Below are 27,220 nucleotides of genomic sequence, written 5' to 3'. Positions count from 1 at the left end.
ACAATTTCAATTGCTTCATTTGCATCCATACGAGGCAAAAAGATCATGCCGGCGATAAGTTCTGGGTTGATCACAAACCTTATTTCTTCCTACATAAGTAGTAGAGTTTAGTAGCTGAGATAGTAGAGTTTTAAAGAAGAAAAAAAAAAAAGGAAGTAAGAGTCAGACCTGTAGAGTATCATAACTCAGAGTAAGTCCTCCAAAATACTCATCTGCAAAATCCACTTCAAGAGCTTCACCTGGTTGATCTTCTACAGCTCCCGAGGTGTGAACCTACTCCAATAAAAAATGGATCAAGAGGAGAATAACCTAAAGCATACTCATGAATCATCCCAAAGAAATGGATTCAACTGCGAAGAAGGCTTGGTCTGAGTGTTTCTATGTTACCTCAATGGAGCAAAGTGGGGTGACAGAATTAGCCCATGAATCAGCCTCAGGATAAGAAACAAAGTGAGGATGGTATTCCAGCGGAAGAATTTTTCTCTCAAATGAAACAAAGCCGGTAGGCATACATCGACATATTCTTCTAAAGTAATGGATAAGGCACTTTATTTTGTTTTCTTGCTTCGTGCATTGACGCATATATGGAAACCTTAAAAACCACAAGAATTAGGATTAATGAGTTTGGGGCATATGGTTGTAACTCGTAAGTTTGTAAGGATAATGAGGGAGCCACATACGAAAACAATGCATCGAAGTTGATTCCTTGAAGATTCTTTAAGCGTCTATCAAATTCAGGGAACAAACAAAAGAATGAACATGCAAGAAGAGCAGCAATCAAATCCTGCAGAAGGCAGAAAATATAGCAAGGGGAAAATTAAGTAGAATAGGAAAGAAATGAAGCTTGGTTGTAAAAATCAAGCCTCACCTCTAAAACTTACTAGAACGTTACTATATCATCTTTTATTTAATGCAACACAGTGTATGTTTTTGTTTGTTTGTTTGGATTCAAAGAGGATACCTGGCTAAGTAACACAATTCCAGCTTCTTGAGGGCCTAATAGACGAAGCCCGGACGCAATACCATCAAGAACATGATCTGCCTTCTGATAATGTTTTTCTAACATGGAAGGTAATTGGAGAAGTAATCCACACAATGCAGGCACCACCGCACCAAAAAAGTTGGCTGACTCTTCTCTGGAAATTTTCTGCATCACAAGAAAAAAATTGTTTGTGAGTAATTTGAGTGCCTACCAATACCATTTTCCTAATGCTCCACGCCAAGTGTTCACCTTAAGAGAGACAATTTATCAAATAACACAAACAACTACGAAAGTAGATTAAAGACAGAAGAATTGTTACCTTGTCAAAGAAAAGAGCATACCCTTGTAACGCATAAGGTGTGAGATCATTAGCATTCAAGGAGAGGGATTTCCGCATATTCCTGATATGCAAGGTAAGAGCTTCTCCCGAGTTAACCTTTGAATCACTCGGTCCTCTAGATATTGTTTGGAGCTCTTCTTCAACAGAAGGCGGCCAAACTAGCGATGAAGACTGAGCTACAAGAGGCAAATACTGAAGAATTGACCTAAGATCTGCCCTCTTTTCCATCCTTACTGCCTGAAAGAGATTTGAAAAGTAGGAGACAAAAGTTTGCAAATGATTAAAGGAATGGACATTTGATGTTGCAACTATATGACTTAGTCCGTTGACTATTGTAGCTGAAAAGAAAAGGAAACCCATTTGATTTTATTTATATCAGATGGCACCAAAGTCAAACAGGAACACGTTTTCCTGAGAGACTGAGTCAAATTCATGTCCTCTGACAACAAATGTTGGTGACCATACACTTTTCCCGGAAGATTTCAGGATACCCTGAAATTTCAACTGTTAATACAAAAAGTTCCTTCAAACAAAGACTGATTCTAACATTTGACCAAAACCATAAATTAGCAAGACAATCGCACCTAACAAATTATGCTTGAGGATAAAGAACTGGTGAAATGACTTTTTACATATTCATGTGGTAAAATGCATAGAGACAGTATGAGGATGCATCAAACAAGTTAATGAAAGCGAATTTGCAGAGTCAAGACCGCTGGATAGTCTTGTTCGTGGTAGCTAAAGATGGAAGTAGCCAAGAAAAGAAGCCAAGATTGGTTTGTTTGTTGAGCCTTTGAGCAGAATATTCTAGCATCATGTTCCACAGATCTCCAACAGTCCATTTATGGGAAAGAATCCACTTGGTCACCTGTCCTTGTTAGAGTAGGTATCAGTTGCAAAATCAATTAATGTTCACCCAAGACCTGATCAGTACAATTTTAGGATACTTTATCTACTCACTACACACTCAATTCTTAGTAATGTCCGTTTTTAAATCTAAGGAGAAAAAGCGGAAACTGAAAAAGAGGTTCCAGAATGTGGAGATTTAAAAAGCAAGGGATGTTACCTGATCTAAGTTTTGGAGAGCCTCCACTCCAAACGTGTAGTATAATATAAATGGCCTTCGAGTCTGCAAAATAGCCATGACCAAATTAAGTAAGAACCGTCAAATGAAAGCCGCTATATATTTTTTATCATACGAACCGAATCTTTGGAAAATTTGAATTTCATTCTAGAAAAATTTAGTGTGTTCTTACAGTCAAAACAAACTCGGCTTCTTTATGTTTGTTGTTTCTGATAGAAATGATCTTTATGTTTTTATTCTTATCTCCTATTGGCACTCAACTTGTACAATCCAGCAAAATTATAATTTCATCAATTTTAGCCGATGATGCAAAAAGGTACCTGGGAAGCAGCAAGCCATTGAATCGTAGCCTTTAGCTCTAGGTCTCCTCCAAAAACACCGCATCCCCAACTCCCAGTCGCGACACCATCATCTTCATGATCCATGCAATCAACTCCTTCCACATAAAAATCTCGGACAAGGTTGTTAGCAGGCTTTTCTCTACTCATTTCAACATCATTTAGTAAAGCTTCGTGTGACTGCATCAGAAACAGTAGAGAAAAAATAAAAGAGTATTAAACATTTACTTTTCTGAAGCTTAATTTAAATTGGCTACTAATGAAAACGATACTAAAAGTTTGTCGGTTGATTCCAACCGTATTAGTGTCTGTATGTCGAAGACCAGAATCTCCTTCATCTATGACCATATTTTGGTGCTGCCAAGACTTGCTACAATTTAAAAAGCCACATAGAGCCTTATTAATATCCCTGGAAAAAGCGGAAAGAGAGGGAGAGAAGCAGCCATTAGAATTCAAGTGTAAAGAAAAATGAAAGAGCATAGAGGGAACATATCAGCAGAACTTCAAAATGTTGTATCGACACAAACTGTGGATTGTCTGAAGAACCTACGAATGCCCAAAAGAAGGTTTCACATACCGTAAAAGGCAAATCTCTTTAAAGTGTTTCATCTTCGGGGCACATAATGCATCTATTGCAACAATTCTGGTTCTTCGTCTTTGGAAAGGATCCTTTTCCTTTATGTCAATGAAGTCACCAGCAAACCGAAACGAAGATGCATAGCTACAGCAAAGAAAAATCATAGACTTTAAAGTAACTAAAAATATTAACCTTTATTGACAATTGGATCATTTAGATGCCAACTATCTGCCATTTCTAAGTCAGTAATACATAATTCTTACTCTTATTTACGATGCATACCTACAAAATAAGCAATAATTTAGACACTTCTTTCACTATTTTTCAACGTGTCTCAATCAGGATCTGTACAAATACTCTGAAACGAGTCTATTGATCCATATACGTATCAAAGTACAGAGACTAATCAGTAATCAGCCAATATTAAGTAAACACAGATCAATGCTACAAAACTATCAAAATCTCACCCTGTGTAACATGAAAATCTTTCTATACCAACTACTTCTATAGCTTCATTGTCATCCATTCGGGGCAAGAAAAGCATGCCAGCGATTAATTCAGGGTTGATCATGAAGCGTATCTCTTCCTGCAGAAGAATCCAGTTAGAAATCAATGAAAAATCCTAAACCATTGATTTACAATAGATCTTTTGAACAACGAAAATGAACTCAAGGATGATGCATGCTTCTGAAATCTAAAATCTAATATGAATCTCAAACCTGTACGCACCCCCTACTCAGGGAACCACCTCCGAGATACTTGTTCGCAAAGTCCACTTCCAGAGCATTGTCAGGTTGATCTTCAATTAACCCAAAAGAGTGAACCTGTAACAATAAAGCTGTCGGTAAAAAGTAATGTACAAGCATTTGCAGATTCAGTGGTACAAGGTACCGAAATCCACAACCCAATATCTGTCACCTTAAAAGCACAAAGGGAAAACTCAGACTTGCTCCAGAAATCAGCGTCAGGAGCAGTGGTTGAAGAATTGTGGTATTCAGCTGGAAGAATCTTGCGTTCAAATGAAACAGTACCAATAGGCACGCAGGAGCCAAACCTTTCAAAGTAATGCATAATACACCTTATCTTGCTTTCTTGACTTTCACTATAACTTTCATAAAGGGTCCTGACAAGCAAGGGAAAGTCTGATGTGGGACTGCGTGTACATAGAATCTAAGACTCCAAATGAAATTTACAGAATGCACGCTAGACAGAAGCACAAGTAAATTCTTAGATAAGAAAAATAAAAATCTTGACATGACATATGATAGCTAATGAATCATAGACGTACGTGTTTTTTTTTCTCAACAAGCTAAACCAAGTCTAATAACTGAACTCTCAATGGAGACTGAATCCCATAAGCGATCTCTACATGATATGATTCCTTTAGACTCTGACTCTCGAGTATGATTGTCAGTGAAATACATATTAAAATTCCCTTTCTTTCATAATACTTGCTTGATCACTAATCACTTAAACCAAATGACTGACACAATATTCTGCATTTCTTCCGGACAAGACTAATGTAGGCCTAATTCTTTAGCAAAAGTTAAGAAGAGAAAGCGAGAGATCACATACGCAAACAAATGATCAAAGTTGATGACTGGAAGGTGTTTTGCACCTCTATTATCATCCGGAAACAAACAAAAGAATGAACAGGCAAGAAGAGCTCCAATCAACTCCTGCAATATTGATTGTGGAATGGACACGTAAGAAAAAGCAATAATCCAGAGAGATACACACACACACTATATCTTCAACAACACCACGTCATTATCTTTGTACGAACACATAAGATTGTAGGATTAAGCAATCTTTTGTTTAATGTAGGATTAGATTATATCACTTTGCATCAATACCTGGCAGAGGAAAACTATGCCAGATTTTTGGGAATCTAACAAACGTAGACCTGTTTCGATTCCACTAACGATACTATCAGCACTATGGTAATGCTCTTCCAATAGAGATGGAAACTTAAGGAGTAACTTTGCCAACGCCGGGATAATCTCATCAAACCATCTCTTTGATTCTTTCCCACCAACCAGCTGCAATTACCAGAATTTGATTTGTTTAAGATACACTCAAATCTAAAAAGCAATCAACAAAAGTTATATATAGAAAAACAAAAATCACTTCGTCAAAGAGAAGAGCGTAGCCATGAGAAGCAGAAGGTTCGAGAGTTGAAAAAGATAATGATCTTCTCATATCGGTAATTGCTTGCCGTAGAACCTCTCCTGAGTCAACTCGGCTGTGAGATGGTCCTTCAGACATTGCCTTCAGGGCCTCCACCACTCGCGGCGGCCAATACAGCGACGATGAACGAATTACAAGTGGAAGGTACGGGAGAATCGAGTTAAGATCATCTCGGTTCTCCATTGTTTTCCGATTTTTCTCAATTTTACAGTTATCTCACTTGCTTTTGGAACAGGTCTCCGAGAAGAATCGCTTCGGCGACAAGATTCTTTCTGCTTCCGCAAAAGTCAAGAATGAGAGAGAAGGTGAACGAAAACTGGTTTGCTTAGTTGGATTATACCCTCTAATCCGATTAATTCCCACAAATAGATACTGTTTGGTTTAGTTGGATTCACCGGATCAGCTCGGTTTGAAACATTTGAGCCTTGAGTGGTTGATACAGCTTTTGTTCTTTTAATCTTCGCTTTATCACCGATTACGCCCGTAAAATTGCTACGTCCATCTTTTCATATTGATTAATGACTAATCACTGTCTAGCATCCATTATCTAATTATACCGTCTAATCTGATTAATTCTCACATAATTTTGTATATACCGATTATTTTTGGAGCCAAATATAAATCAAATATATATATTTCTGTTATTTAAACATTTAAATTAAGAGTTTATGATGTTTTACAATAACTAATGTATAAACTTTTAATTCAAATCATTATTTTTTTCTTAATACTACGTTTTTATGTTTTTACCGTAATTTTAAAGACAACACTATAGCTTTATAATTTATTTGATATTTTTCTTTTCACATAAACACAATTATACATATATTTAGTACTATATATTTTTAGTTTACTATTAATTTAATAAAATAACCCAAAAACTAGTCCCCGATTAATCCTCGTTTAATCTCCGATTTTCTCGCTAGTCGCTAGACCCATCCCGACCGCCCGACTAGCGCCTAGCGATTTCTAAAACAGGGGATAGAGCTATTTGACATTTTTTTTTCTTTTTCTTTTACAACCGAAGAACAAGATTAGCTCAAACAAGCTAATACGAGATATATTATTTAGATAGGTAGCTAAGTGAAGAGCTGTACAAACACATCGCACTAAATTATTTCTTTTACCATTTGGAGAGCACGGAACGTAGACTGACGAGAAAAAGGTAAACTGCTTTTTATCCGTCTGGATGTCCTCCAAATAAAGTGTAAAACTATTTAACATTAAAATATTATATTAATAATATATTCATTGATTTGATTGGTTATAAAACGGTAAAAAAAATCGGGTTTTCTATTTAAAATTTAGTTTTGTGGAACATTGATGAACAGAAACTAGAAAAATTTTCACATAACATATAATTTCATAAATAAAGAGCAAATATTTTAAATTAACAATAATTTGGTGGTACTGGTAACATTGTTATTTTTAATTATACCTTCACTTACGTAGTTATCTCTTTTTAAACAAAAGAGCAGCCTGCTGTTTCGACTTATTTCACACTCACCAGGATGGAATCTTAAAACAGACAACGAACAAATGGACACAAAACGCCAAAGAGAGTGACTGAAAGTGAAATATAACGAAAGGTGTGGAACATAGCTAACATTGAATTTGATACTAATTTTTCTAACGTGTAGGGAACGGTGTGGCTCACGCTATGGAACCCCACAGAGTCGACTTTGACTTATCAACACTTTACATAGTCAAGTCAATTACAGATTAATCGCTATATTGCAATTGCAACTTGCTATTTCCTGGAAAAATACCCAAATCCACTGATCCACACGGTACGAGTACTCCAATTTGGCATTTCAGGACAATTATTAATTTATTATAAACATATATCATAAATGTAGTTTTCTAAGTAACTCTCATACGTAAGAATTCAATCAAATATATCATATTCCCTACGTTTCAAAATATAGGATGTTTTAATTAAAGCATGCAAATTAAGAAATATTTACTTTTAATAAGTTAAACCAATCAGAAACCATACTGCATAATATAAAATACTAAACTAATCTAAAAATTGCATAAAAACTTGAAAACATCTTATATTATGAAACAAAAAAACTTCTCTAAAACATCTTATATTTTGAAACGGAAGGAATAAATTTTACAGAATATTAATTTTAGTCTAACATTGATATGTCTAATTATTATTAAATATTTAAATTTAACATAAAAGACTATATTTTGTGACATTAATATCAAATTTTAGAAAGAATAAAAAACAATACCGTAGAACACGTAAATATTTTTTGTACAGATTAGTGTCAGTTGCTGACCATAAATAGCCAGAGTGTGTGTAGACTCCGACAACATCCACAAAGAAGAAACTTTCTCTAATCAAAAAATGGCTGTTCCCACGGGAAACGCCGATCTCTTTCTCCGGCCTCTACTCTTCACCGCCCTCTCCTTTTTTCTTCTCTCTTCTTCGTTCGTCTCCTCTCTTGAGTTGCTCGATATCGATTCCTCAGATTTCAAAGCTCTTCAGGTCATCGAAACAGAGCTCGGAGTCAACGGTCAACGTTTTACGTCCAATGATGTCAACCCTTGCGGTCGTCGAGGAGTTTCCTGCGAGAGAAGGCGCTCAGCCGCCACGGGAGAATACGTTCTCCGTGTCACGAGGCTTGTATACCGATCAAGAAGCTTGACGGGGGCTATCTCTCCGGTGATCGGAAGGTTGTCGGAGCTAAAGGAACTTACTTTATCTAATAACCAGTTGGTCAATGCTGTTCCGGTTGGTATCTTAAGCTGTAAGCAACTTGAAGTCCTTGATCTTAGAAACAATAGATTTTCCGGTCAGATTCCGGGAAACTTTTCTAGTTTGAGCCGTCTTCGAATCCTTGATCTTTCTTCCAACAAGTTCTCCGGGAACTTGAATTTCTTGAAGAATCTACGCAACCTAGAGAATCTCTCTGTTGCAAACAATCTCTTCTCAGGCAAGATCCCAAAACCAATTGTGCCGTTCCACACTCTCCGGTTCTTTGATTTCTCCGGTAACCGGCATTTGGAAGGTTCTGTTCCGGTTATGAGCAAAATCAAGCTTCAGACAACTCCACGCCATACAAGACACATTCTTGCTGAAACTCCATCTTCAAATTCCACGAAGAAGTCCAACAACACTACTACATCGAAAGCTCCAAAGGGAGCACCAAAACCTGAGGAGAAGAAGAAGAAGAAGAAGAAGAGCAAGAAGAAGAAAGTAGCGGCATGGATCTTAGGGTTTGTCGTTGGAGCCATAGGAGGGACAATCTCTGGGTTTGTCTTCTCGGTGATGTTTAAATTGATTGTTGCAGCGATAAAAGGATCAGGAAAACCATCAGGTCCTTCCATCTTCAGCCCATTGATCAAGAAAGCTGAAGATTTAGCTTTCTTGGAGGACGAAGAAGCGATAGCTTCTCTCGAGGTCATTGGGAAAGGTGGTTGTGGAGAAGTTTTCAAAGCGGAACTACCTGGAAGCAACGGGAAGCTCATCGCCGTGAAGAAAGTGATCCAACCATCCAAAGACGCCAATGAACTTGCAGATGAAGATTCCAAGTTTATGAACAAGAAAATGAGGCAAATTAGATCAGAGATCAATACAGTTGGCCAAATCCGGCATCGGAATCTTCTCCCCTTGTTAGCACATGTGTCAAGACCTGAGTGCCACTTCCTCGTTTACGAATACATGAAGAATGGGAGTTTGCAAGATATACTGACTGAGGTGTTAGCTGGACAAAAAGAGCTAATGTGGCCAGCAAGGCACAAGATTGCTCTAGGTATAGCCGCAGGACTTGAGTACCTTCACATGGATCATAAGCCAAGAATCATTCACAGAGACTTAAAGCCAGCAAATGTTCTTCTCGATGATGACATGGAAGCCAGAATTGCAGATTTCGGGCTGGCAAAGTCAATGCCTGATGCAGCCACACACCTTACGCTCTCAAATGTAGCAGGTACTGTGGGATACATAGCACCAGAGTATCATCAAACTATCAAGTTCACAGATAAATGTGATATCTATAGTTTTGGAGTGATTCTTGGAGTTCTGGTGATTGGGAAGCTTCCTTCAGATGAGTTCTTTCAGCATACTGATGAGATGAGTCTGATAAAGTGGATGAGGAATATAATCACATCAGAGAATCCAAGTGTTGCGATTGATCCAACTTTGTTGGGACAAGGATTCGATGAACAGATGCTTCTGGTTCTGAAAATCGCTTGTTACTGTACTTTGGATGATCCAAAACAGAGGCCGAACAGCAAAGATGTCAGGACCATGTTGTCCCAGATCAAGCACTAGTATTTCAATATGTACTGTTTGCTTTTATGTATGTTTTCTAGATTCCTGTTGCATAGGAAATAACTAAAACACTATCTTGGCAGAAATTTGTAATGAAGACTGTATAACTTAAATGGGTTTCAATTATGTTTGTTGCTCTAAACATAAATTCTCAATACACTATAAGAATCTTAACTATATACATAAGGGAAAAGAGCAATTAATTAAAATGACAATGAGTTACATGTTTTGTTACTGTCTTCTCTATATGCAGCCTTTGAGAATCTCCCTCAAATATTCTAGCTGTTCGTGGCTGCCTTCATGTTCTTCCCACTAAAAATAATAAAAGCAAATTCAACACATGTTCAGTGTATACTCGGGACTGAGATGAGCAAACATTATCTATCAATTATGCAAGAACAAGTGAGCTTTTTCGTTTTAACTATTGTATGGAGACAATTTCTTATCCTAGTAACTCAATTATATTAGTTTTTGACATTTTAGACCCACCTCTTGAAGAGACAAAGATACCACTTTCCATCCAGCAGCAGCAACATATCGCCGCTTCAGCATTGTATGCCCTAATGGTAGTCCTGCAGAAGACAAGAGTCGAAATGACCATTGAGTTTGGATTGGCTCCTCCAGACACCAAGATAAATTAAGATATAGGTGATGGCACTTACCAGAGTTTCTTGAGAAATGAGTTGGCCCGTCGATTTCTAAAGCAACTTTCTTCTCGACCAGAGCAACATCCACAGTGTAACCATCCACATCATGTTCTTTAGCCCAATCAAGCCCTGTACTGATTAGAAGGCGTCCAACTTCTTTCTGAAAAGATGAGGTTATTTTCTGATTGAACCTTTTGGTTTTTCCTGCACGGGTTATTTTCTCTTCGAGTCCATGACAAAGTGACAACTGAAGGTGGGGGCACTCAAGCTTCAAGCACTGATTTACAAGATACACCTGAGAAGCAAACATGACGTCTTCCCTATACTGTTCTGAAAGCCTTTGCTCCANCTCTATATGCAGCCTTTGAGAATCTCCCTCAAATATTCTAGCTGTTCGTGGCTGCCTTCATGTTCTTCCCACTAAAAATAATAAAAGCAAATTCAACACATGTTCAGTGTATACTCGGGACTGAGATGAGCAAACATTATCTATCAATTATGCAAGAACAAGTGAGCTTTTTCGTTTTAACTATTGTATGGAGACAATTTCTTATCCTAGTAACTCAATTATATTAGTTTTTGACATTTTAGACCCACCTCTTGAAGAGACAAAGATACCACTTTCCATCCAGCAGCAGCAACATATCGCCGCTTCAGCATTGTATGCCCTAATGGTAGTCCTGCAGAAGACAAGAGTCGAAATGACCATTGAGTTTGGATTGGCTCCTCCAGACACCAAGATAAATTAAGATATAGGTGATGGCACTTACCAGAGTTTCTTGAGAAATGAGTTGGCCCGTCGATTTCTAAAGCAACTTTCTTCTCGACCAGAGCAACATCCACAGTGTAACCATCCACATCATGTTCTTTAGCCCAATCAAGCCCTGTACTGATTAGAAGGCGTCCAACTTCTTTCTGAAAAGATGAGGTTATTTTCTGATTGAACCTTTTGGTTTTTCCTGCACGGGTTATTTTCTCTTCGAGTCCATGACAAAGTGACAACTGAAGGTGGGGGCACTCAAGCTTCAAGCACTGATTTACAAGATACACCTGAGAAGCAAACATGACGTCTTCCCTATACTGTTCTGAAAGCCTTTGCTCCACCAAGCTGGTCAAAGTATTCCATATATTGGCAAAGAAAGGTCGCTCAACTTGCCCAAGAACAGCATAAGACCATGCTATGTTTCCAAGCTGGTCCCTGTTAAAGCTAAGTGCTGGAGATCCTGAAGCACCATTGCTTACTTCAACGTCTGCTACCTCATCATGGTTTGCCATTTCTTTTGTTAAGCAGCACTTGAACTGGTCACAGCCTTTAAAAGAACTATCCAAAGATTCTAGCAAAGAATCAGCTGGCTCATAAAGTGAGGCAAATGACCACAATAGTTGAGCAATCTCTTGGCCCTTAAAGGTAATGACAATAGTGGAAGCCCTCTTTGACAACTCAGCAAAGAGTTCTGGAGCAGAATGCCGCATGGAAGCAAACGCCCCTGCAATATTAGCAACATTCTGAGAATTGAAATCCCCAACCTTTGATGTGGCAACTTCTGCAACTCTATCCATCTCTGTCAAGTAAAGCAATTCACCCCCTATTTTGGACAATGCCCAAGAAATATTTGAGATTCCTTGAGCTGAACATTCTGGTAGACATGTCATTGCAAGAGCAACAAGCATTGACATCTCTCTTTGCCGAGCAAATGCAAGCCTACGAGTTCTCATCATCGAAACTTTCTCCATATTCTTGGCAATTCGGTGGAGTGCAGTAGCAATGTTTAGGGGAGACAATGGCGATGGACTTAAACCTTTGGCAACAGCCATGATAGTCTCAGCTGTTACTTCCAGTACCTCCTCAGCAGTCTGCGCTTCTATTATAGCTTTGTTCAGGTTGATTTCCTTCATACGATCAGAAGGTCCTGAAAACTGGGATAGCCTCTGAGCTAATTGCTCCTTCATCTTCTCCTTCTTCTCCTCAAACATTCCACCAGCTAATGAACTAACTCTCTTCCGCAAATCCCCCATCTTATCCTCCACCGGTCCATCTTCAATATCCAAATCTTCTTCATCTGTATCAAAATCATCTTCGGGAACACTTTTACTTTTGACCTTTTCTTTCTTGTTTACAATTACTTTCTTGCTCCTTTTCTTTTTCTTCTTCTTAAGAGGCAACATCTCTGCCATTCTAGAAGACAATCCTCTTGCCTCAATCGACTTAAGCGCAATTTTCCTTGCCCTGACACACCAATCCATCCCTTCAGTGTCGTCGAGGGCTTTCGAATTCTTCTGCTTTTTCCTCTTCTTTGGAGGTTGTATATCCAACGGATCAATCTCCCCAAGAAATTCTGACTCCCAGTCTGCATCATCATCCTCTTCTTCCTCCACTTCTTCTTCCGAGTTGCCAATCACAGACGAGTTCTAAAACAATGACAATACGTGAACAATACAATCTTAGACTAAATCAACCTTATCCAAATTTGTTTCTGCAACCTTATCCAAAACATTCCACACCATAGGAGCAGCATCAGCCGCATACAAATAAAGACTAAATCAATGAAAGCAACCAAACGAACCCATGTCACCTAATAATTTCACAATTCCAGATTTCTACGAAATGAGTATACCGAAAATTTCTGAGAACTAACCATGGAAAGAGGAAGGTGCTCGACGGAGCCCGTACGGCGATGCAAGAAGCTTCTCTGCGCGAGTGGAGAAAGAAATCGATTCTTCTTATCAGAGAGAGGCCAAAGCCCTGGAATTGACCAAAGGAGCGAGTAAGACTATAAAGCTGGGTTGATGAAGAAGAAACAAACAAGAGAGAAGAGGAAACGAAATGACGACCTGATGCGAAAGAGGAGGAGGTGATAGAGATATGGAGATGGCGACGGCTGTGGTTGACGATGCGGTGGCGTATCTCCGGCGAATTGAGACAGAAGCATCGCCGGAATGGGACTACACACTCCATCTTCTTCTATCGGAAAAAAAAAAAGTTCGATGGCGCTGTGCTGTCGCTATGATTTTTACATAGAGTGGGTTTTTTTAGGCTGTTAGCTAAACCTTCTTGCTCGTTTAGCGGGTCTTTCAAAACCAGAGTCTTACGGTGCTGTCAATTATCATAGTGATCCCTCAAAATGAGTATTTTTATACAATAGGATAACTATTTTCTATAGATCCCTTCAAAATTCAAATACAGTACAGTTATTTAATATGAAATACATAGACCTATATCTTTATTTTTTTTTAAACCAATTTTTGTATTTAATAATTTTTAATTTCAACATACATTTATTTTTTTGTCAACAACATGCATTATGTGAATTTAAACGTAAATGTAACACAACGAATCAACAACAATACATTATGCTAGGCTATGTGTCATAATCACCATATAAAGACCAAATCTAATATTGTATTTTTTTGGTATTTCTTTTCTATCATATCCAAAATTATACAAATCCAATTTTATTAACATTCATAGTATTTTAATATTTACATCATCGTGTATCATTTGACAAAGGAAAAAAGAGTGCACCATGTACCATATGAATCTCAACTCTCTCTATACACACTGTATATTGTAAGGGATAAATCAAAGAAAACCCCGAACCAAAACCAAAAAAATCAAGTTAAGGAATCATCAAAGAAGAGAAGCTACTTGCTTCATGTAAGAAAAAGAATATGAAAAGCTTCCACTTCTGTAGTATATGCAAAATTCAGGGCTTAATAAATAATTTAATAAAAGCTTCGCACCCGTTGGAATCTTCTTTTCCAGAGGGCAGGTTCTCTTCCTTACTCCGGCAATGTCTGGAACAAGAAGTGAAAATCAGATCGCTGGCGGAAAAGCGGCGGTGGATCGACGTCGGAGAGATTAATGTTACCACCGTGGAAGGACTGCGAGACATCTTCCACTGAGAAAGGAATGCTGCAAGATCACCGGAAGGAAACAGTGAAGATTCGAGAGTTTAGGGAGAGAAATCGAGAAATTTTGTTTTTTTTTTTTGGTTTTTTTCTGCGTACCTTGAATCGACGTCGAGCAAAAAAGAAGGGTAAGTCATATTAACTGAATCTTCCGCCATTAATTTTCTCATCTGGTTGATCACCTATTTTTTTTTTTGTTGGCACGAATCGTTGAATCATGAGTTCAATTGCAACTAGTAAAGCCAGTTGATTCATTGTAAAGAACATAGCGTTATTTGTATTTTTGTTAGGTTTGTTCTGTGAATTTCTTTGAAGTAGTTTTGTAGTGAATTCATTACTTACCTCAGAGGAGAGTCCTTGAGTTCCATATTTGTCGTCCCAAAACATAGTCCCAATTCGATATACTTGTGGAATGCTTAGTACCTGAATGACATATTTAGAAAAGAGTTCTGTGAAAAGTTGCAATTGTTTTCCATGTTCAACTATTTGTGTAGCAATCAATAACTGGGAGTAGGACTATAGGAGGGTTTTAGTTTTATGCCACATCTTGTAGTTCTCTAGTTTAGTTTATCCAACTAGTTTGCGTTTACTTTCTTTCATAAGATCCCTAATACATAATTGTGCCATAGTAAGATCTTTCTATATGTTTTGCATAAGTTTTGGTTTAAGGTCTTTACCGGGCATATCTCTTTTATGATCTCGTCCAACGATTTCTGTGTCTTTTGATGCGAGACCTGTAGAGTCACAGTGTATATCAAATGCTGAATTCATACCAATTATGTATTTCACCAGTAGACATGATTCGAAGTTGTACCAGAAACTTCACTGCTTGCCTTATGTGTTGAAGTTCATCCCATGGTGATCGTGCTACTGCTGCCTGTAGAAGACAAAAAAAGAATTATGTAAGTTAATCTCTTTGTCTTATTTTTGATCTTTGCATAATTTGGTTATAAATGCTTTAGCCTACCTCGTCATCTGCCTTCAGGCACCACTGTTCTAATTCATGCAAACCCATTTTCAGATATTCTCCGTTGCTAACCGAACAACACTCTCGGCGAAGCAACAAACTGCCACAAGATAAACTTTGTAAGTCAAGCTACCTCATATCTAAATGTAGGTACTTGTGTCCTCTGCAATATATTTTCTGTACCTATTGAAGAGCTGCACATTGATGTACGAGAAAACCTGATGGAAGAGTTTTCTTGTGATCATAGATGGGACCTGGAGACCATTAAGACTCAGTCAAGAAACAGGAAAATATAAATTAAGCCTGAAATGAAAATCTTCGAAGGTTCATTCTCTTACATGGTTCTCTGCCATATAGGTCAAGGTATGTTCAAGCTTGTTGACAATGTTCTGCCACTGTACATATGATGCCTGTTGCTTGGCAATTGTGTTCAAGTGGATGCTTTTAGTCACGTCTCGCAAAGTTCTTGCTCTTGTCGGTCTTGGTGCCTGATAAATCTCACATATAACACATTATTAACATATGTGATTAGCACGATAAGTTCCATAGTAACTTGATGAATGATGTACTAACATGGATACAGAGATTTAGTAATGGGTTTATCTCCTTCTTTAATTTATCTCGGATCATTCCATATGTTTTCTCAACATATGCTGCTAAGTGTTGCTTGAATAGTAAAGCCGGGTATTTAGCTTCGATCATCTGTTGGTCATTTGATATCCCAACCATCCCACTGTAGCCACTGGCTGTTTCCAAGCCCACTGAAGATGATTGCATTCCCTACAATGTTTTTACAAACTATTACTAAGGCTCTTCCAAATTGATTAATCGGAGGTTCACTTTTACCAAGCTTACTTGGACCAATCTTCCAAATAGTGTAGCCTGGGGTGATCTATTACGTCTAGAACCCGCATTATTCGTATTGCTGAACTTGAGTGTAGATTGGAGAAGATATAAGAGGGTAGAGCTTGTTGTGAGCCAATAAGTTAGTTCCCTCGTATCATCTTGGCTCTTCTGGACCAAAATTAGTATAACTTGAATAGAAAGTTCCGGTTTCAGAGGGTTCAGATACTACTTTCATAGCCATTGTCTCTAATCTATTACCTCAATGGACGATCGGATTATATGAACAATTTTATCAAATATATTTGTTTTCTGTGCTTCAAATGATCTCCACTGAAGTAGTGCCTTGTACACTATCCAAGCTGCCACAGATCTGTCGTTATCAAACCTTCTCTCATCAGTGAGGCATTTTATCAGCACCTCATGGCTCTCCTGTTCAGTAATAGTCATTAAAAGTTGTTCTACAGTAAAACAGACCCTTAAATATATTTTCTTGCTTTTGTTGGTTATCAATTTATGGCTCTTTAGTACAAACAAGTTCTCGAATGATACCTGTTGCCGATCTGTTAGAGACCCTTGTTTTGCTAACACATTGATTGAATTCCTTGGCTCCTGAAAAAAATAGCAAGGGATGAGGAGCTGCTGTAAAGTACTATTTCTTAACTGGGCCTAGCAAGATACCGTACCTTTGTTGCCTGAATCTCCTGTGTTTGATGTCCATTTTCTAGATCCTGTACAGTTATATTACATTAATGCAAATTGTTAGACATATATTTTGACTTCGAAATTATATGTCGACTGAAGTTTTGTACCTTTTCGGACACAAAAACTCTTTTAGGAGGCATTGTCTTTTCTACAGAAGCTGTCTGTCTTCGAAGAGATTCATTCTCTGACTCTAGAATTGCAACCTTATCCTTGAGGCTGATAAGAGGTTTTCTTTTAGATATGCAGATACAATTTCATATTTTTCATTTTCTTTTATAATTCAGGGCGACTGAAATTTTTTTTAATCCATGCAGCTATGCCTGATAGAAGAAAGGAATGTACTAGGCTGACAAAACTGATCAGCTCACAGAACCGTACCTGTTTAACTCTCCAGACTCTTCGACCCTTGTTGAAGCGGCCAAAGCCTGCTGACGCAAGACCTGATTTTCGGATTCAAGGTTTGACAGGTTCGTTTGTAATCTGAAAATTACAAACAATACTCATAAAACCTGACTGCAAAACAGGAATATGATATTAAATGCCTTAAGGAACTTAATAAAATCTATACCGTTCGATGATCTCTTGGAGTTGGATGGCCTTTGATTTTGCATCTTCTGCTTCAGTTAGACTTGCCTTACTATCTCTTTCAAGTGCAGAACATTTTGCTTCAAACTCCTCAATTGTTCCTTTTAATTTTGTTACCTCAGCCTACGTTTTGAAGATATAGTATTAGGTAAAGTATCTGCTAGTTAGTGTAACTTTTAGCTAAACTTTACCTCCAATTCATTGTTTTGACTGTTCAGTAATTCCAGTTGAGTGTTATCTACAACTGGAACCTCTTTGATGACTGGTGGAGCTTGTTCAATGGCTAATTTTGCTGCTTCTTTCTCTCGTATGATTGCAGCATGGGCTTCATCTAGCTTCTCTTGCAACTCAATTAAATTATTTTGTAGTTTTGCGATTTCTTGTGCTTTGGCTTCTTCAAGATCAACCTAATGACACAATTAAACGTGGGCGTCATTTTGGAACTTTCAACTCTAGCATTTCATTCAAGGAAATCAGATAGCAGAACAAAAGAATCTAGTTTCTAACTTCGTTGACAATACCTTTTGATGCTTCTCTAATTCGAGACGCCAGGTTAGCTCTTCCACACGTTTCTCTAACTTGTCCTTGGCTTCCTTGAGCGCCCCAGTTTCTCTTGCAGCCTTTTTGGAAAGATTTTATTGTTAGTGATATTTTGATTTCTATTGCCTGCCTCGTGGATATTAGATTGGTTTTTATGTGAGTAATCAATCTAGTAATGAAGCTTACCATTTTGAGTTTTTTGAGCTCTTTTCGAGCTACTTTTGCTCTCCACAGACATTGTAATGCTAATGTTGCTTTTTTGTGATTTTTATAAGCTTCTTGAGCTTGGTGTCTTCTCCATTCCCTCTGTTAGAAGATATATTAGTATGACTTATCATCAAAGTATATCAAAATCATCTTCAATGCACTGTTGTTCCTCTTCCATACTATTTAATGCTCAGACAAGTTAGAACAATCATATTGCTTGATGTCTGATCCGTCAAGCATCTTGGAGTACGTGCATAAGTTTCCTTAGTTAAAAACTTGTTCCCTTATGGGTGAGAGTAATCCACATTTTAAAATAAGATTGCTTACTGCTTTTGATTATTTCTAACCTATCCTTGAGAATAAACTAGTCCAGAAACTTCGGATATTTTTATAGAGAACTAAGAAGTGTGATAACGTAATCAAAATCTAGTACCTGAACTATAATTGCTGCGTTTGTTCTTCTTCTGTGTCTATGTTTGTTTCGAGCAGACATTGCCCGTAAACCAGTCTGAATAACTGATGCTGAGGCCTGTAGCATGGTGTAGCTTTTCCTTGCTCTGTGGGCACGAATGTTCTTTTGGATACAAATTGAAGCAGCTTCTCTTCGCATGTTTTGATACAACTTGCGTGCAAGTTGAGCTATAGAAGCAATACACATGACACAGTTAGTTTGACATATACTGTTACCTGGCTGAAATTTTTATCATATTGTGACTCTAGATTTTAGATATGGCTCTATTGATAATTTAACTGTTCAGTTCATAGCTTTGTGTTGGGTAGGGTGTTAGTGTTACTATTAAAACATAGGTAGAAGAATAAAACCTCTCCAAAGTTTTTGCATATAAATTGTAGCCCTTTTCTGCCCAATGAACTCTTTTCTTGTCAAATACGTCCTGATCTGCCTCTGAATAAGTCTAGTGGCACCAGCCAAGACCTCGGTTCTTCTTGCATCTAGTTCAGCCATCTGTCCGGCCCTAAGAAATATCTTTGTTTTCCCTATCTGAAGATGAGTAATTAGAATGCAAGCTAGATTACACTGTTACCATTGGGTTGCCTATTTGATTCATATCTGACATACTTGTAAACTGAGCTTCATATACCTGGTAGCCCTTTAGACCCATCTTGTCGCAGATTGAAGCACATGCGGACTTTTCGTCGGATCTGTCGATATATAAAATATTCTCAGTGTTCTATTGGATCAGGATACATGATAAAACTGATAATCTGTCGTCTTTTCTAGACTTTTCTATAGACTATGTTTACCCCTCTGGAACGTCTGTTGCTAGCATCACAAAACGATCAAGGAATTCATCAAAAGCTCGTTTTGTTGGATAACCAGCACAACTGATTCTTATAGCTTCCAGTACACCCTGTTCACATATCCAGATCTGCTATTAGCAAAAATCCCTATGTAAAACATGAATGTGAAATAGGAAACCTGAGGCTCTGGCTTACTCCGCATCTTAGTTGGTTTAAGACGTTGTCATTCTCGAAAATCCCGGGCTTTAGAACTGCATTTGGCTTCACACATCTAATATAATGGGGCTCTGTTGTGTTCAGCGTCTCCATTAGAGCTTGGAGTTGTTGCTGGGTGTAGGTTAGGTCAGGAATCAAGATCTTGAGCAATGTGAAAATGATATATAGTTACTAGCGGCTTACCTTGAAACGGGTCCCAATGGATGAAAATTTGGACTGCTTTGATGCGTCCTCTGGAAGTGGTGGAAACAAATTGGCGACGAAAGAGCACTTAGATGCATCTAACAAAGCTTGATGTTCCGCCACAACATAATCCTTGTTCTTGTCAAGAAATTGCTCTGCTGAATACGTAACCTGGACACGGAAAAGCGTCCTTAGTAACTTGCTACTGTATTTACTTCAGCTTAGTATCTAAAATTGTGTTTGTCTCACATCTCCTGCATAGTGGTTGACAGTGAAGGCTGTTTGGGCAAGCTTAGGTTTGCTGAAACGCTTGTGTCCTTTATATGTTTGATACATCTTCTGTGCAAATGTCTCATGAGTCGACTTGGGGAACATGCTGAAAAGGTGAATCTTATGATTATGTCGAGAGGAGCCAGTTTACTTCTTACTATGGATTGATATTGTGAAACTTTCCTTCCCCTAAAAGTAGGATTACACGTACCATGCTTCATCAAGTAGGGCAATTATGCCTCCTGGTTTCTGCAAAAAATAAGATGTCATTGATAATTTTCTGTGATTGTTCATGTTGTTAATGTGACAATTTTATCCATATTTATGATGTTTGTTGCATAGTTTATACCTTCTCAATGAGATCTAAGACATCCTGGTTATCAACAAATTCAACATAGCTCCAGTTTATTTCCTCCCTCGTGTATTCCTCTTGCTCCATCTTGAATACATGCTGCAGAGAAAATTATATGTAAAAGTTGCTTGCAATGTGAACAGGTTACAGTGGTTTTATTTCCTACCTGATTGAAATGCTGTTGTAACTTCTCATTTGTGAGATTGATGCATAGCTGCTCAAAACTTTGAAACGAATAGTGGTATTATATCATAACTTTTATATGTACCCCATAATTCAGGTTTATAATTTCTGTCAGGTTTACCTGTTGATCTTGAAGCTTTCAAAACCATAAATGTCGAGAACTCCGATCAAGCTTTTAGCATTCGGGTCTTGACCTATTGAACTGTTGATCTTATCCACAATCCTGCCATTATTGAGTTGTGCATAGGTCATGTTTGGAGATTGCTCAAACTGAGAACTGTTTATCTAGTTAAAGGTGTGTTCGGTCTCTCTTATGATGTGTATAGAGTTTCTATCTTACCTCTGCGCCATTAAAATGCCTGTAGGCCAGAGCGTCTTTGCCTAATGATTGTTATAATATCTATTTTTGTTTCAGGGGTTGAATTTACATACCAGTCAAACAACCTGGAGTATACTGTCTTGGCTAAAGCATCACGGTTTGAAGCTGCCGATTCTGGGTCAAGCGGCTTTGTAATGTTACCATCTGGAGTTACAATTACACGCTTGCAGAGTGAATCTTCCATCATCTTCTCATTGCACCTATGTCAAGTGAATAATTGAAAATATGTCAGCATTGCCAGAGGAACTCTGCAGGATTTTAAAGTCTAGTGGTAAGGATTTTCGAGTCGAAGATACATGAGTAATTCTGCTGCTGTTTGAAGATGATATTTTGATTTATCATCCCTGAGTTTTGATGAATCCGCTTCTTCTCCTTTGATAAAATTGACATTTCCAAGGTGGAGGATTGCAGCTACGACGCGGAATATAGCATCCTAAAGTTGAATTTTTCAGGTCAGTATTTGAAGTATCTATAATCATATGTATCCTAAGAATGAGATTCAGGAGGTTGAGACAAACCTGTGCCTCTTGTCCAATGCCCACAATGTCCATGGCATTTCTGGTCTCTATATACTCTCTTGCATCGTCTACATTAGAAACCTCGTAGCAGTTTGTCTGGTTTAGATAGTGAAACGTCCTTGGATCCCCTACCTTGAATTTCTTAGCTTCCTGAAAAATCAAACTTATTGTTACAATTGTTGTATCCTATTTTTTTTCCAGCTCTATTGCTTTTAGGATTGTTACTGAAGACTTACCTCAGGAGGTGCTGCACAGAGCATGTAGAAGCAGTGGTAGTTCCTCTCAGGGTCTGAGACTTGGCAAACACGAGACCGTTCGAGAAGATAAGTGCGGATTGCAGCTCCAGATATTTTCCCACGCTTGTCAAATTGGATCTCAACAAATTTTCCAAACCGACTGTTGAAGAACCAAGAGAATTACAAAGGAGTCAAAACAAAAGATGCCAGCAGAAAAAGGAATTAGATATGTCCAAAGTAAGTGTTTCATAGGCACCACCTTGAATTGTTGTTTTTCACTGTTTTGGCGTTACCAAAAGCTTCTAACACTGGATTAGACTGAAAACAGAATAATTTAGAACGGTGGAAGCATTTATTCGAAGCAGATAAAATCAGAGTAAGTAACTCACCTCTAAAACTTGTTGCTCAACACTTCTTCCTTCAGTATCTGATCTTCCTCCCATGAATGCTAGATATCTCATGAGCATTTTGGTTGTTTCTGTTTTTCCAGCTCCGCTCTCCCCACTGACCAAAATAGACTGGCTTCTTGCCTCATTTATCATCGCCCTGGTATGTATGTTAAGCTTTTTGGTGAGCTAAGTTCTTTACAGTAGCTGTATAAAAGTCTCTACTACTCAGAGATTAACAACTTTTACCTGTAACTGGTATCTGCAACAGCAAACAGATGCGGGCTTAGCTCTCCAAATGCAGCTCCTTTATATTGCTCCATCATATGGACACTATACAAATGCGGAAGTCTTTGGAATGGATTCACCGCGATCAAGATGTTTCCGGTGTAAGTCTGTTCTATCCAAGAGTTTGCAATTAGCTAATCTCAACATTGACTTACAAAAGTTTGAATAATGGAATGTTTTAGATATCCGTTTTAAATTACTGACATATATCTCGTTTAAAGCAAAACGGCAATCGAGATTGTGGAGGACCCCTGGCTCATGGAGGTAAGCCAGTTTAGTCATGTCGTCAACTCCTGCAGGCGGTGCCTCTATATCCTTTGGATATATTCTAGAAATACTAGCAACAGCCTGTAAAAATCAAATCTATACTTCAAATGCTTCTAGAAAATATGTGAATTTTATTGTAAAGGTCCATGGTTAAAAAGATCAAAATATTTTCTGTTTTGTGTGGTTTTATTATATCAAATGAAAAGTAGTTTCTCACTGTTTTCCCATTTGCAGTGACTATTTTGGCATTGGTGCCTATGATTTCAATCACTTCTCCACTAATCCATGCGAGTTCTGGATCCTCGACCCAGACGTGTGACCCGAGTGTGATATTTACAGGAGTCCCCTATTCATCAAAACAAGCCTTTCAATAGTCTCATCTTAGAAGAAAAGATAGAATATGCAGCAGAAAGTTCTTGGGAAGGCTTACCATATTTCAGAGCTCTTACGCTGAGAATCTGCAGCAGTTGAAGTAAAGAGAAGGTAATTTAGATAGAGAAGATTAAGCTCTTTGAGGGAGAGAGAGAGACAGAGATGAATCACAAAACGAAATGAAAAGGCGACTCTGAATCCAAGAAAAGCCACAGGATATTCTTATCTAGAATATGACCTTTCCCTCACCTCTAATCTCCTCCAATTCTTTTCACTGTTTTTGCAGGTTTTAGAGCTTAAGATGCAGCAATGGCGGCAAATCAACTTCTTTCAGATATTCTCTCTTGGGTCATTTGCTTTGAAAACCATGCTTGAGCTTAAGGTCACTCTACATATTTTTCTCCTTTTCATAGCTTTATGATGCTTCCTTTTGAGTATGAATGGGGTCCTCGTAGGTTAAAAAGAATGTGAAATAGCTGCTTTTCGAACTTTAAAGTTGTCTGCTTTACATTTTGATATTGCTACTGCACCAACTTTTTCACTTGATCGGCCATTGCCAGGTACTGTTTAGCTGTGAAAGTGAACGTTTTTTTCTTCTCTTTTTCGTTGAAGACAATAATGCCCTTTTACGTTTGGTTTCCATCTCTTGCAGAGCCAAAAAAGGCTCAAGGGACTTGTCATGGACGTGCTTAAACTTGAAGTCATCACCTTAAAAAGTGTAAAACTTTTGTCAAATATGATTGAAAGTTGCAGATATATTTTAAATTTGTGTGTGAAGGTAATGGCCGGTGGAGAATCTCCGGTAGCTGTTGAGGCCGGTGGCCATTTGGATTAACTTTTCCAGCTAGACTTGGCTTTTTTCTTTTCTTACTCATTTTTTATTAATGGTCGAAAGTGTTTAGTATATAGCTGTCATATTTTTGCTAATTTCCTTGATCCAACAACATCATGATTACATGTGCAACCCTGTGTTTTAGTTTATTTCTTAAATTAAATAAAAGATCTCTCCTAGTATCGTATACTACTATTAACTAATACGTATAATCTATCAAAAGCACATTACATGAAGAAAAAAAAACAAGGAAAAACAAAATGTAACTTTAAGACCAACCCAAACAAGAAAGACTAACTAAATTTGACTAATTTCATCCTCAAAAGAGAATACAAAAAATAACAGCTACAATATCAGTACCCTCCTCTCTGACATCAAACCGTAAAAATCTATAATTAGCATTAACAGAAAAAGAAAGAAAAGAAAAAACAGGTAGGAGCTCTCTTACCTATTAATGCAATAAATGAAAGACATGATTGAACACAAAAACATTTTTGTTACAAGGAAAGGCCAAAAACCTTTGAGGGATTTTAGAGTATCCCGTTTGTAATCGATGGCCAATTCCTCAGATAATCCTGGACCTCCCCAAGTTGAATTTTATGATGCCAGTACCTCTCGGTTTGGGAATATCATGTGTTATAACCAAACGTTAATGGACCTTGTCGGAGATCATAACGGAGAGGAGAGCGGAAGCTCTCTTACAGCCGCTCTTCCTTTCTTTGTGACGCAACTCTGTGTTGCTAATCTCAGCTACCGCCTTCTCTACTATTTTACTCGGCCTCTGCGTCTTCCTCCTTTCGTCGCTCAAATCCTTGTGAGTCATCTAATCAACTTCATTAATGTTCTAGCGAAAACAAATATCAGTTTCTTATGCTTTCTATTTTGAGTTTTAAGGTAAACCAAAATGAAAAAAGTTCTAGATTTTGTTCACGTACAAATATATTGCTCGTACGTATTTTTAGAACATGATAATTGTAATGATTATTTTGCTTCTTCTCTAAATAATTTGCAGTGCGGATTACTGTTCAGCCCGTCCGTGCTCGGCAAAAACAATTGGGTCCTGAAAAATTTATTCCCTTATAGATTTACAATGGTTCTCGAGACATTTGCGAACTTAGCTCTCGTTTACAACATTTTCCTCCTCGGTCTCGGCATGGACTTGAGGATGATAAAGATCAAAGATACAAAACCAGTGATCATAGCCATTGTTGGCCTCGTTGCGGCTTTACTTGCCGGTACTGGCTTTTACTACCTTCCCGGTAACGGAGACCCCGACAAGATCCTAGCAGGTGGTATTTATTGGTCGGNAGGAGAGTCAGAGCTTTCAGTATTAACCTGCGTCCACATGCTCCCTAACGTCTCCGGCATAACCAATCTGTTACAACTCTCTAACCCCACCAAAAGGTCTCCACTTAACGTTGTTGCCATCCACCTAANTTCTCTTCGTTATTGGAATGGCGAGTTTTAGCAAAGCAGGTAACTAAAACTAAATATGAATTAATGTTCCCTTGTGATTTTTTTTTTCCCTTTAGAACTCACAAACGCAAAAGGTGATGGTTCACATTAGTACTTAGTACGTACTAACGAAAACATTATTTAATTTCTAAGGTGCACGGAATGAAATGATGCCATACTCATTAGTATCAACCACAGCTTTTGTCCTTTTCTGCTACTTCCTGATCCGTCCTGCAGTGGCTTGGACCTTCCACAACACCGTCAAAGGAGGCCACGTCGATGAAACTCATGTTTGGTTCATTCTAGCCGGTGTTATTCTCTGCAGCTTAATGACCGAACTATGTGGTGTCCAGTCAATTACCGGAGCTTTCTTGTTCGGTCTCTCGATCCCTCACGACCACATCATTCGAAACATGATCGAACAGAAGCTCCACGATTACATCTCTGGAATACTTATGCCTCTTTTCTACATCATTTGCGGTCTAAGAGCCGATCTTGGTTATATGTCCGAGTACGTGAGCGTCAGAACGATGGCTTTGGTGATTTCTGCCTCGTTTTTGGTGAAGATTTTGTCCACGGTTGGTTGCTCCATCTTCCTGCGTATACCTTTCCGTGATGGCTTAGCCATTGGTTCGCTTATGAACACCAAAGGAACCATGGCATTAGTCATTCTAAATGCAGGACGAGACACCAAGGCATTGGACGTAATTATGTACACTCATATGACGTTGGCGTTCCTAGTGATGTCAATAGTGGTGCAGCCACTACTAACCATTTTTTACAGACCAAAGAAGAAAATTGTTTTCTACAAAAATCGAACCATTCAAAAACACAGAGGAGAGTCAGAGCTTTCAGTATTAACCTGCGTCCACATGCTCCCTAACGTCTCCGGCATAACCAATCTGTTACAACTCTCTAACCCGACCAAGAGGTCTCCTCTTAACGTTGTTGCCATCCACCTAGTCGAGCTAACGGGTCGCACCACGGCTTCGTTGCTCATAATGAACGATGAAGCCAAACCGAAAGCTAACTTTTCGGACAGAGTCAGAGCGGAATCCGATCAGATCGCTGAGACGTTCGCAGCTCTGGAAGTGGACAACGAAGGGATTCTGGTTCAGACCATCACCGCGGTCTCACCTTACGCGACCATGCACGAAGATATTAGTTTGTTGGCTGAGGACAAACAAGTCAGCTTCATTTTAATGCCTTACCACAAGAATATGATGTCAGACGGTCGGTTAACCGAAGGAAACGATGTCCACGCTGAAATCAACAGAAACGTTTTGCGCCACGCGCCTTGTTCGGTTGGGGTCTTGGTTGACCGTGGCATGATGATTTTCCGGTCTGAATCTTTCCGAGGCGAAACCACAAAGAAAGAAATAGCGATGATATTTGCTGGAGGTCGTGACGACCGAGAGGCTCTGGCTTTCGCATGGAGAATGGTGGGACAAGAAATGGCTAAACTCACGGTTGTGAGATTCCTCCCAAACCAGGAAGCTTTAGTCTCGGCCGGGACAGCCGGGGTTGAGTACGGCAAAGAGAAACATATTGACGAAGAGTACCTCTACGAGTTTAACTTCAAGACAAAGAATGATCCGTTAGTGACTTATATAGAGAAAGTGGTTAAGGATGGCCACGATACGATCGCAACGATTATGGAAATGGAAGAGAACAATTCTTACGATCTTTACATTGTGGGAAGAGGGTATAAAGTAGAAACACCTGTGACCGCGGGATTAATGGATTGGAGTAGTTTTCCTGATTTAGGGGTTATAGGCGATACGTTAGCTTCATCAAACTTCACAATGCAAGCTTCGGTTC

General features: G+C 38.5%; 5 protein-coding genes, 3 long non-coding RNA genes and 1 pseudogene across 14 annotated transcripts in view; 5 read left to right on the top strand and 4 right to left on the bottom strand.

The window, feature by feature from the left end:
* The window catches only part of LOC104700279 (probable poly(ADP-ribose) glycohydrolase 2), a gene marked incomplete in the record, with an annotated part of 4,647 nt that extends 2,843 nt beyond the window's left edge, over nt 1–1,804 (bottom strand). Inside the window, 6 exon segments of the mRNA XM_010415770.2 lie at nt 1–89; nt 169–273; nt 388–592; nt 681–784; nt 962–1,147; nt 1,302–1,804. Coding sequence (XP_010414072.2) covers nt 1–89; nt 169–273; nt 388–592; nt 681–784; nt 962–1,147; nt 1,302–1,682 — 1,070 coding nt within the window.
* Nucleotides 1,669–5,948, bottom strand: LOC104700280 (poly(ADP-ribose) glycohydrolase 1-like). Of its 2 annotated transcripts, none has more exons than XM_010415771.2 (11): nt 5,452–5,947; nt 5,178–5,363; nt 4,897–5,000; nt 4,240–4,444; nt 4,041–4,145; nt 3,789–3,907; nt 3,322–3,465; nt 3,042–3,153; nt 2,727–2,924; nt 2,389–2,451; nt 1,669–2,190 (listed from the first exon to the last, which is right to left on the bottom strand). In XM_010415771.2, the coding sequence occupies exons 1-11, from the start codon at nt 5,692–5,694 to the stop codon at nt 2,029–2,031; spliced, it is 1,641 nt and encodes a 546-aa protein (XP_010414073.1). In that variant the 5' UTR covers nt 5,695–5,947; the 3' UTR covers nt 1,669–2,028. The 2 variants fall into 2 exon arrangements, with proteins under 2 accessions (XP_010414073.1, XP_010414074.1); XM_010415772.2 differs by having other exon boundaries at nt 2,182–2,245; nt 5,452–5,948.
* On the top strand, nt 7,822–9,925 carry LOC104700277 (leucine-rich repeat receptor-like serine/threonine/tyrosine-protein kinase SOBIR1). The gene has a single exon (XM_010415766.1). It carries the CDS (start codon nt 7,871–7,873, stop codon nt 9,797–9,799), a length of 1,929 nt encoding a protein of 642 aa, XP_010414068.1. The 5' UTR covers nt 7,822–7,870; the 3' UTR covers nt 9,800–9,925.
* Nucleotides 9,904–13,547, bottom strand: LOC109124661. Of its 3 annotated transcripts, none has more exons than XM_010415768.2 (6): nt 13,279–13,547; nt 13,083–13,189; nt 11,217–12,855; nt 11,044–11,126; nt 10,809–10,866; nt 9,904–10,053 (listed from the first exon to the last, which is right to left on the bottom strand). In XM_010415768.2, exons 1-6 carry the CDS (start codon nt 13,400–13,402, stop codon nt 10,043–10,045), a joined length of 2,022 nt encoding a protein of 673 aa, XP_010414070.1. In that variant the 5' UTR covers nt 13,403–13,547; the 3' UTR covers nt 9,904–10,042. The 3 variants fall into 3 exon arrangements, with proteins under 3 accessions (XP_010414070.1, XP_010414069.1, XP_010414071.1); XM_010415767.2 differs by lacking the exons at nt 10,809–10,866; nt 11,044–11,126 and adding exons at nt 10,289–10,371; nt 10,462–10,784 and having other exon boundaries at nt 9,904–10,111; nt 11,540–12,855; nt 13,279–13,546; XM_010415769.2 differs by lacking the exon at nt 9,904–10,053 and having other exon boundaries at nt 10,798–10,866.
* On the bottom strand, nt 13,901–23,530 carry LOC104700275 (myosin-12-like). Of its 2 annotated transcripts, XM_010415764.2 has the most exons (41): nt 23,362–23,530; nt 23,171–23,198; nt 22,958–23,086; nt 22,678–22,821; nt 22,435–22,580; nt 22,189–22,345; nt 22,059–22,117; nt 21,800–21,959; nt 21,564–21,713; nt 21,342–21,478; nt 21,099–21,245; nt 20,788–20,889; nt 20,650–20,707; nt 20,481–20,582; nt 20,343–20,380; nt 20,111–20,237; nt 19,862–20,032; nt 19,658–19,789; nt 19,466–19,572; nt 19,303–19,363; nt 19,025–19,202; nt 18,636–18,841; nt 18,182–18,301; nt 17,977–18,075; nt 17,647–17,862; nt 17,439–17,578; nt 17,249–17,350; nt 16,978–17,086; nt 16,852–16,896; nt 16,718–16,777; nt 16,427–16,597; nt 16,178–16,336; nt 15,896–16,102; nt 15,661–15,810; nt 15,506–15,576; nt 15,323–15,422; nt 15,170–15,232; nt 15,033–15,089; nt 14,698–14,778; nt 14,455–14,537; nt 13,901–14,359 (listed from the first exon to the last, which is right to left on the bottom strand). In XM_010415764.2, exons 2-41 carry the CDS (start codon nt 23,171–23,173, stop codon nt 14,227–14,229), a joined length of 4,680 nt encoding a protein of 1,559 aa, XP_010414066.1. In that variant the 5' UTR covers nt 23,174–23,198; nt 23,362–23,530; the 3' UTR covers nt 13,901–14,226. The 2 variants fall into 2 exon arrangements, with proteins under 2 accessions (XP_010414066.1, XP_010414067.1); XM_010415765.2 differs by having other exon boundaries at nt 16,178–16,333; nt 23,171–23,530.
* On the top strand, nt 14,333–17,274 carry LOC104700272. 2 transcript variants are annotated; one of them, XR_753542.2, is made up of 6 exons: nt 14,353–14,483; nt 15,148–15,257; nt 15,377–15,441; nt 15,570–15,685; nt 17,004–17,096; nt 17,185–17,274. It is a non-coding gene; the product is annotated as an uncharacterized LOC104700272 (long non-coding RNA). The 2 variants fall into 2 exon arrangements; XR_002032688.1 differs by lacking the exons at nt 17,004–17,096; nt 17,185–17,274 and having other exon boundaries at nt 14,333–14,483; nt 15,570–15,876.
* On the top strand, nt 21,232–21,846 carry LOC104700273. Its single transcript, XR_753546.1, has 3 exons — nt 21,232–21,316; nt 21,443–21,497; nt 21,765–21,846. It is a non-coding gene; the product is annotated as an uncharacterized LOC104700273 (long non-coding RNA).
* LOC104700274 lies at nt 21,952–23,054 on the top strand. Of its 2 annotated transcripts, none has more exons than XR_753547.2 (6): nt 21,952–22,036; nt 22,128–22,175; nt 22,290–22,348; nt 22,457–22,574; nt 22,695–22,737; nt 22,975–23,054. It is a non-coding gene; the product is annotated as an uncharacterized LOC104700274 (long non-coding RNA). The 2 variants fall into 2 exon arrangements; XR_753548.2 differs by having other exon boundaries at nt 22,117–22,175.
* LOC104704301 overlaps nt 24,963–27,220 on the top strand; it is a 3,273-nt pseudogene continuing 1,015 nt past the window's right edge.

Source organism: Camelina sativa, chromosome 7 (assembly GCF_000633955.1).
Source record: "Camelina sativa cultivar DH55 chromosome 7, Cs, whole genome shotgun sequence".
NCBI lineage: Eukaryota > Viridiplantae > Streptophyta > Magnoliopsida > Brassicales > Brassicaceae > Camelina > Camelina sativa.
This window is presented reverse-complemented; position numbering and strand designations above follow the sequence as displayed.

Bases quoted from the DNA above. Each gene is read 5' to 3' on its own strand.
- LOC104700275 (XM_010415764.2), bottom strand. The intron at 20,890-21,098 runs GTATGTAAATTC...CAATAATGGCAG, and splicing joins TACTCCAGGTTGTTTGACTG to GATTGTGGATAAGATCAACA. The intron at 16,897-16,977 runs GTACAAAACTTC...ATAACTGTACAG, and splicing joins GAGTTTTTGTGTCCGAAAAG to GATCTAGAAAATGGACATCA.
- LOC104700280 (XM_010415771.2), bottom strand. From the start codon at position 5,694: ATGGAGAACCGAGATGATCTTAACTCGATTCTCCCGTACCTTCCACTT. The intron at 4,146-4,239 runs GTGACAGATATT...TTATTGTTACAG, and splicing joins TTTCCCTTTGTGCTTTTAAG to GTTCACTCTTTTGGGTTAAT. The intron at 2,925-3,041 runs GTTGGAATCAAC...TTTCTGATGCAG, and splicing joins GACATACAGACACTAATACG to TCACACGAAGCTTTACTAAA.
- LOC104700277 (XM_010415766.1), top strand. From the start codon at position 7,871: ATGGCTGTTCCCACGGGAAACGCCGATCTCTTTCTCCGGCCTCTACTC.
- LOC109124661 (XM_010415768.2), bottom strand. From the start codon at position 13,402: ATGGAGTGTGTAGTCCCATTCCGGCGATGCTTCTGTCTCAATTCGCCG. The intron at 12,856-13,082 runs GTTAGTTCTCAG...TCATTGTTTTAG, and splicing joins AGCACCTTCCTCTTTCCATG to AACTCGTCTGTGATTGGCAA. The intron at 10,867-11,043 runs GTGGGTCTAAAA...TATTATTTTTAG, and splicing joins TATCTTTGTCTCTTCAAGAG to TGGGAAGAACATGAAGGCAG.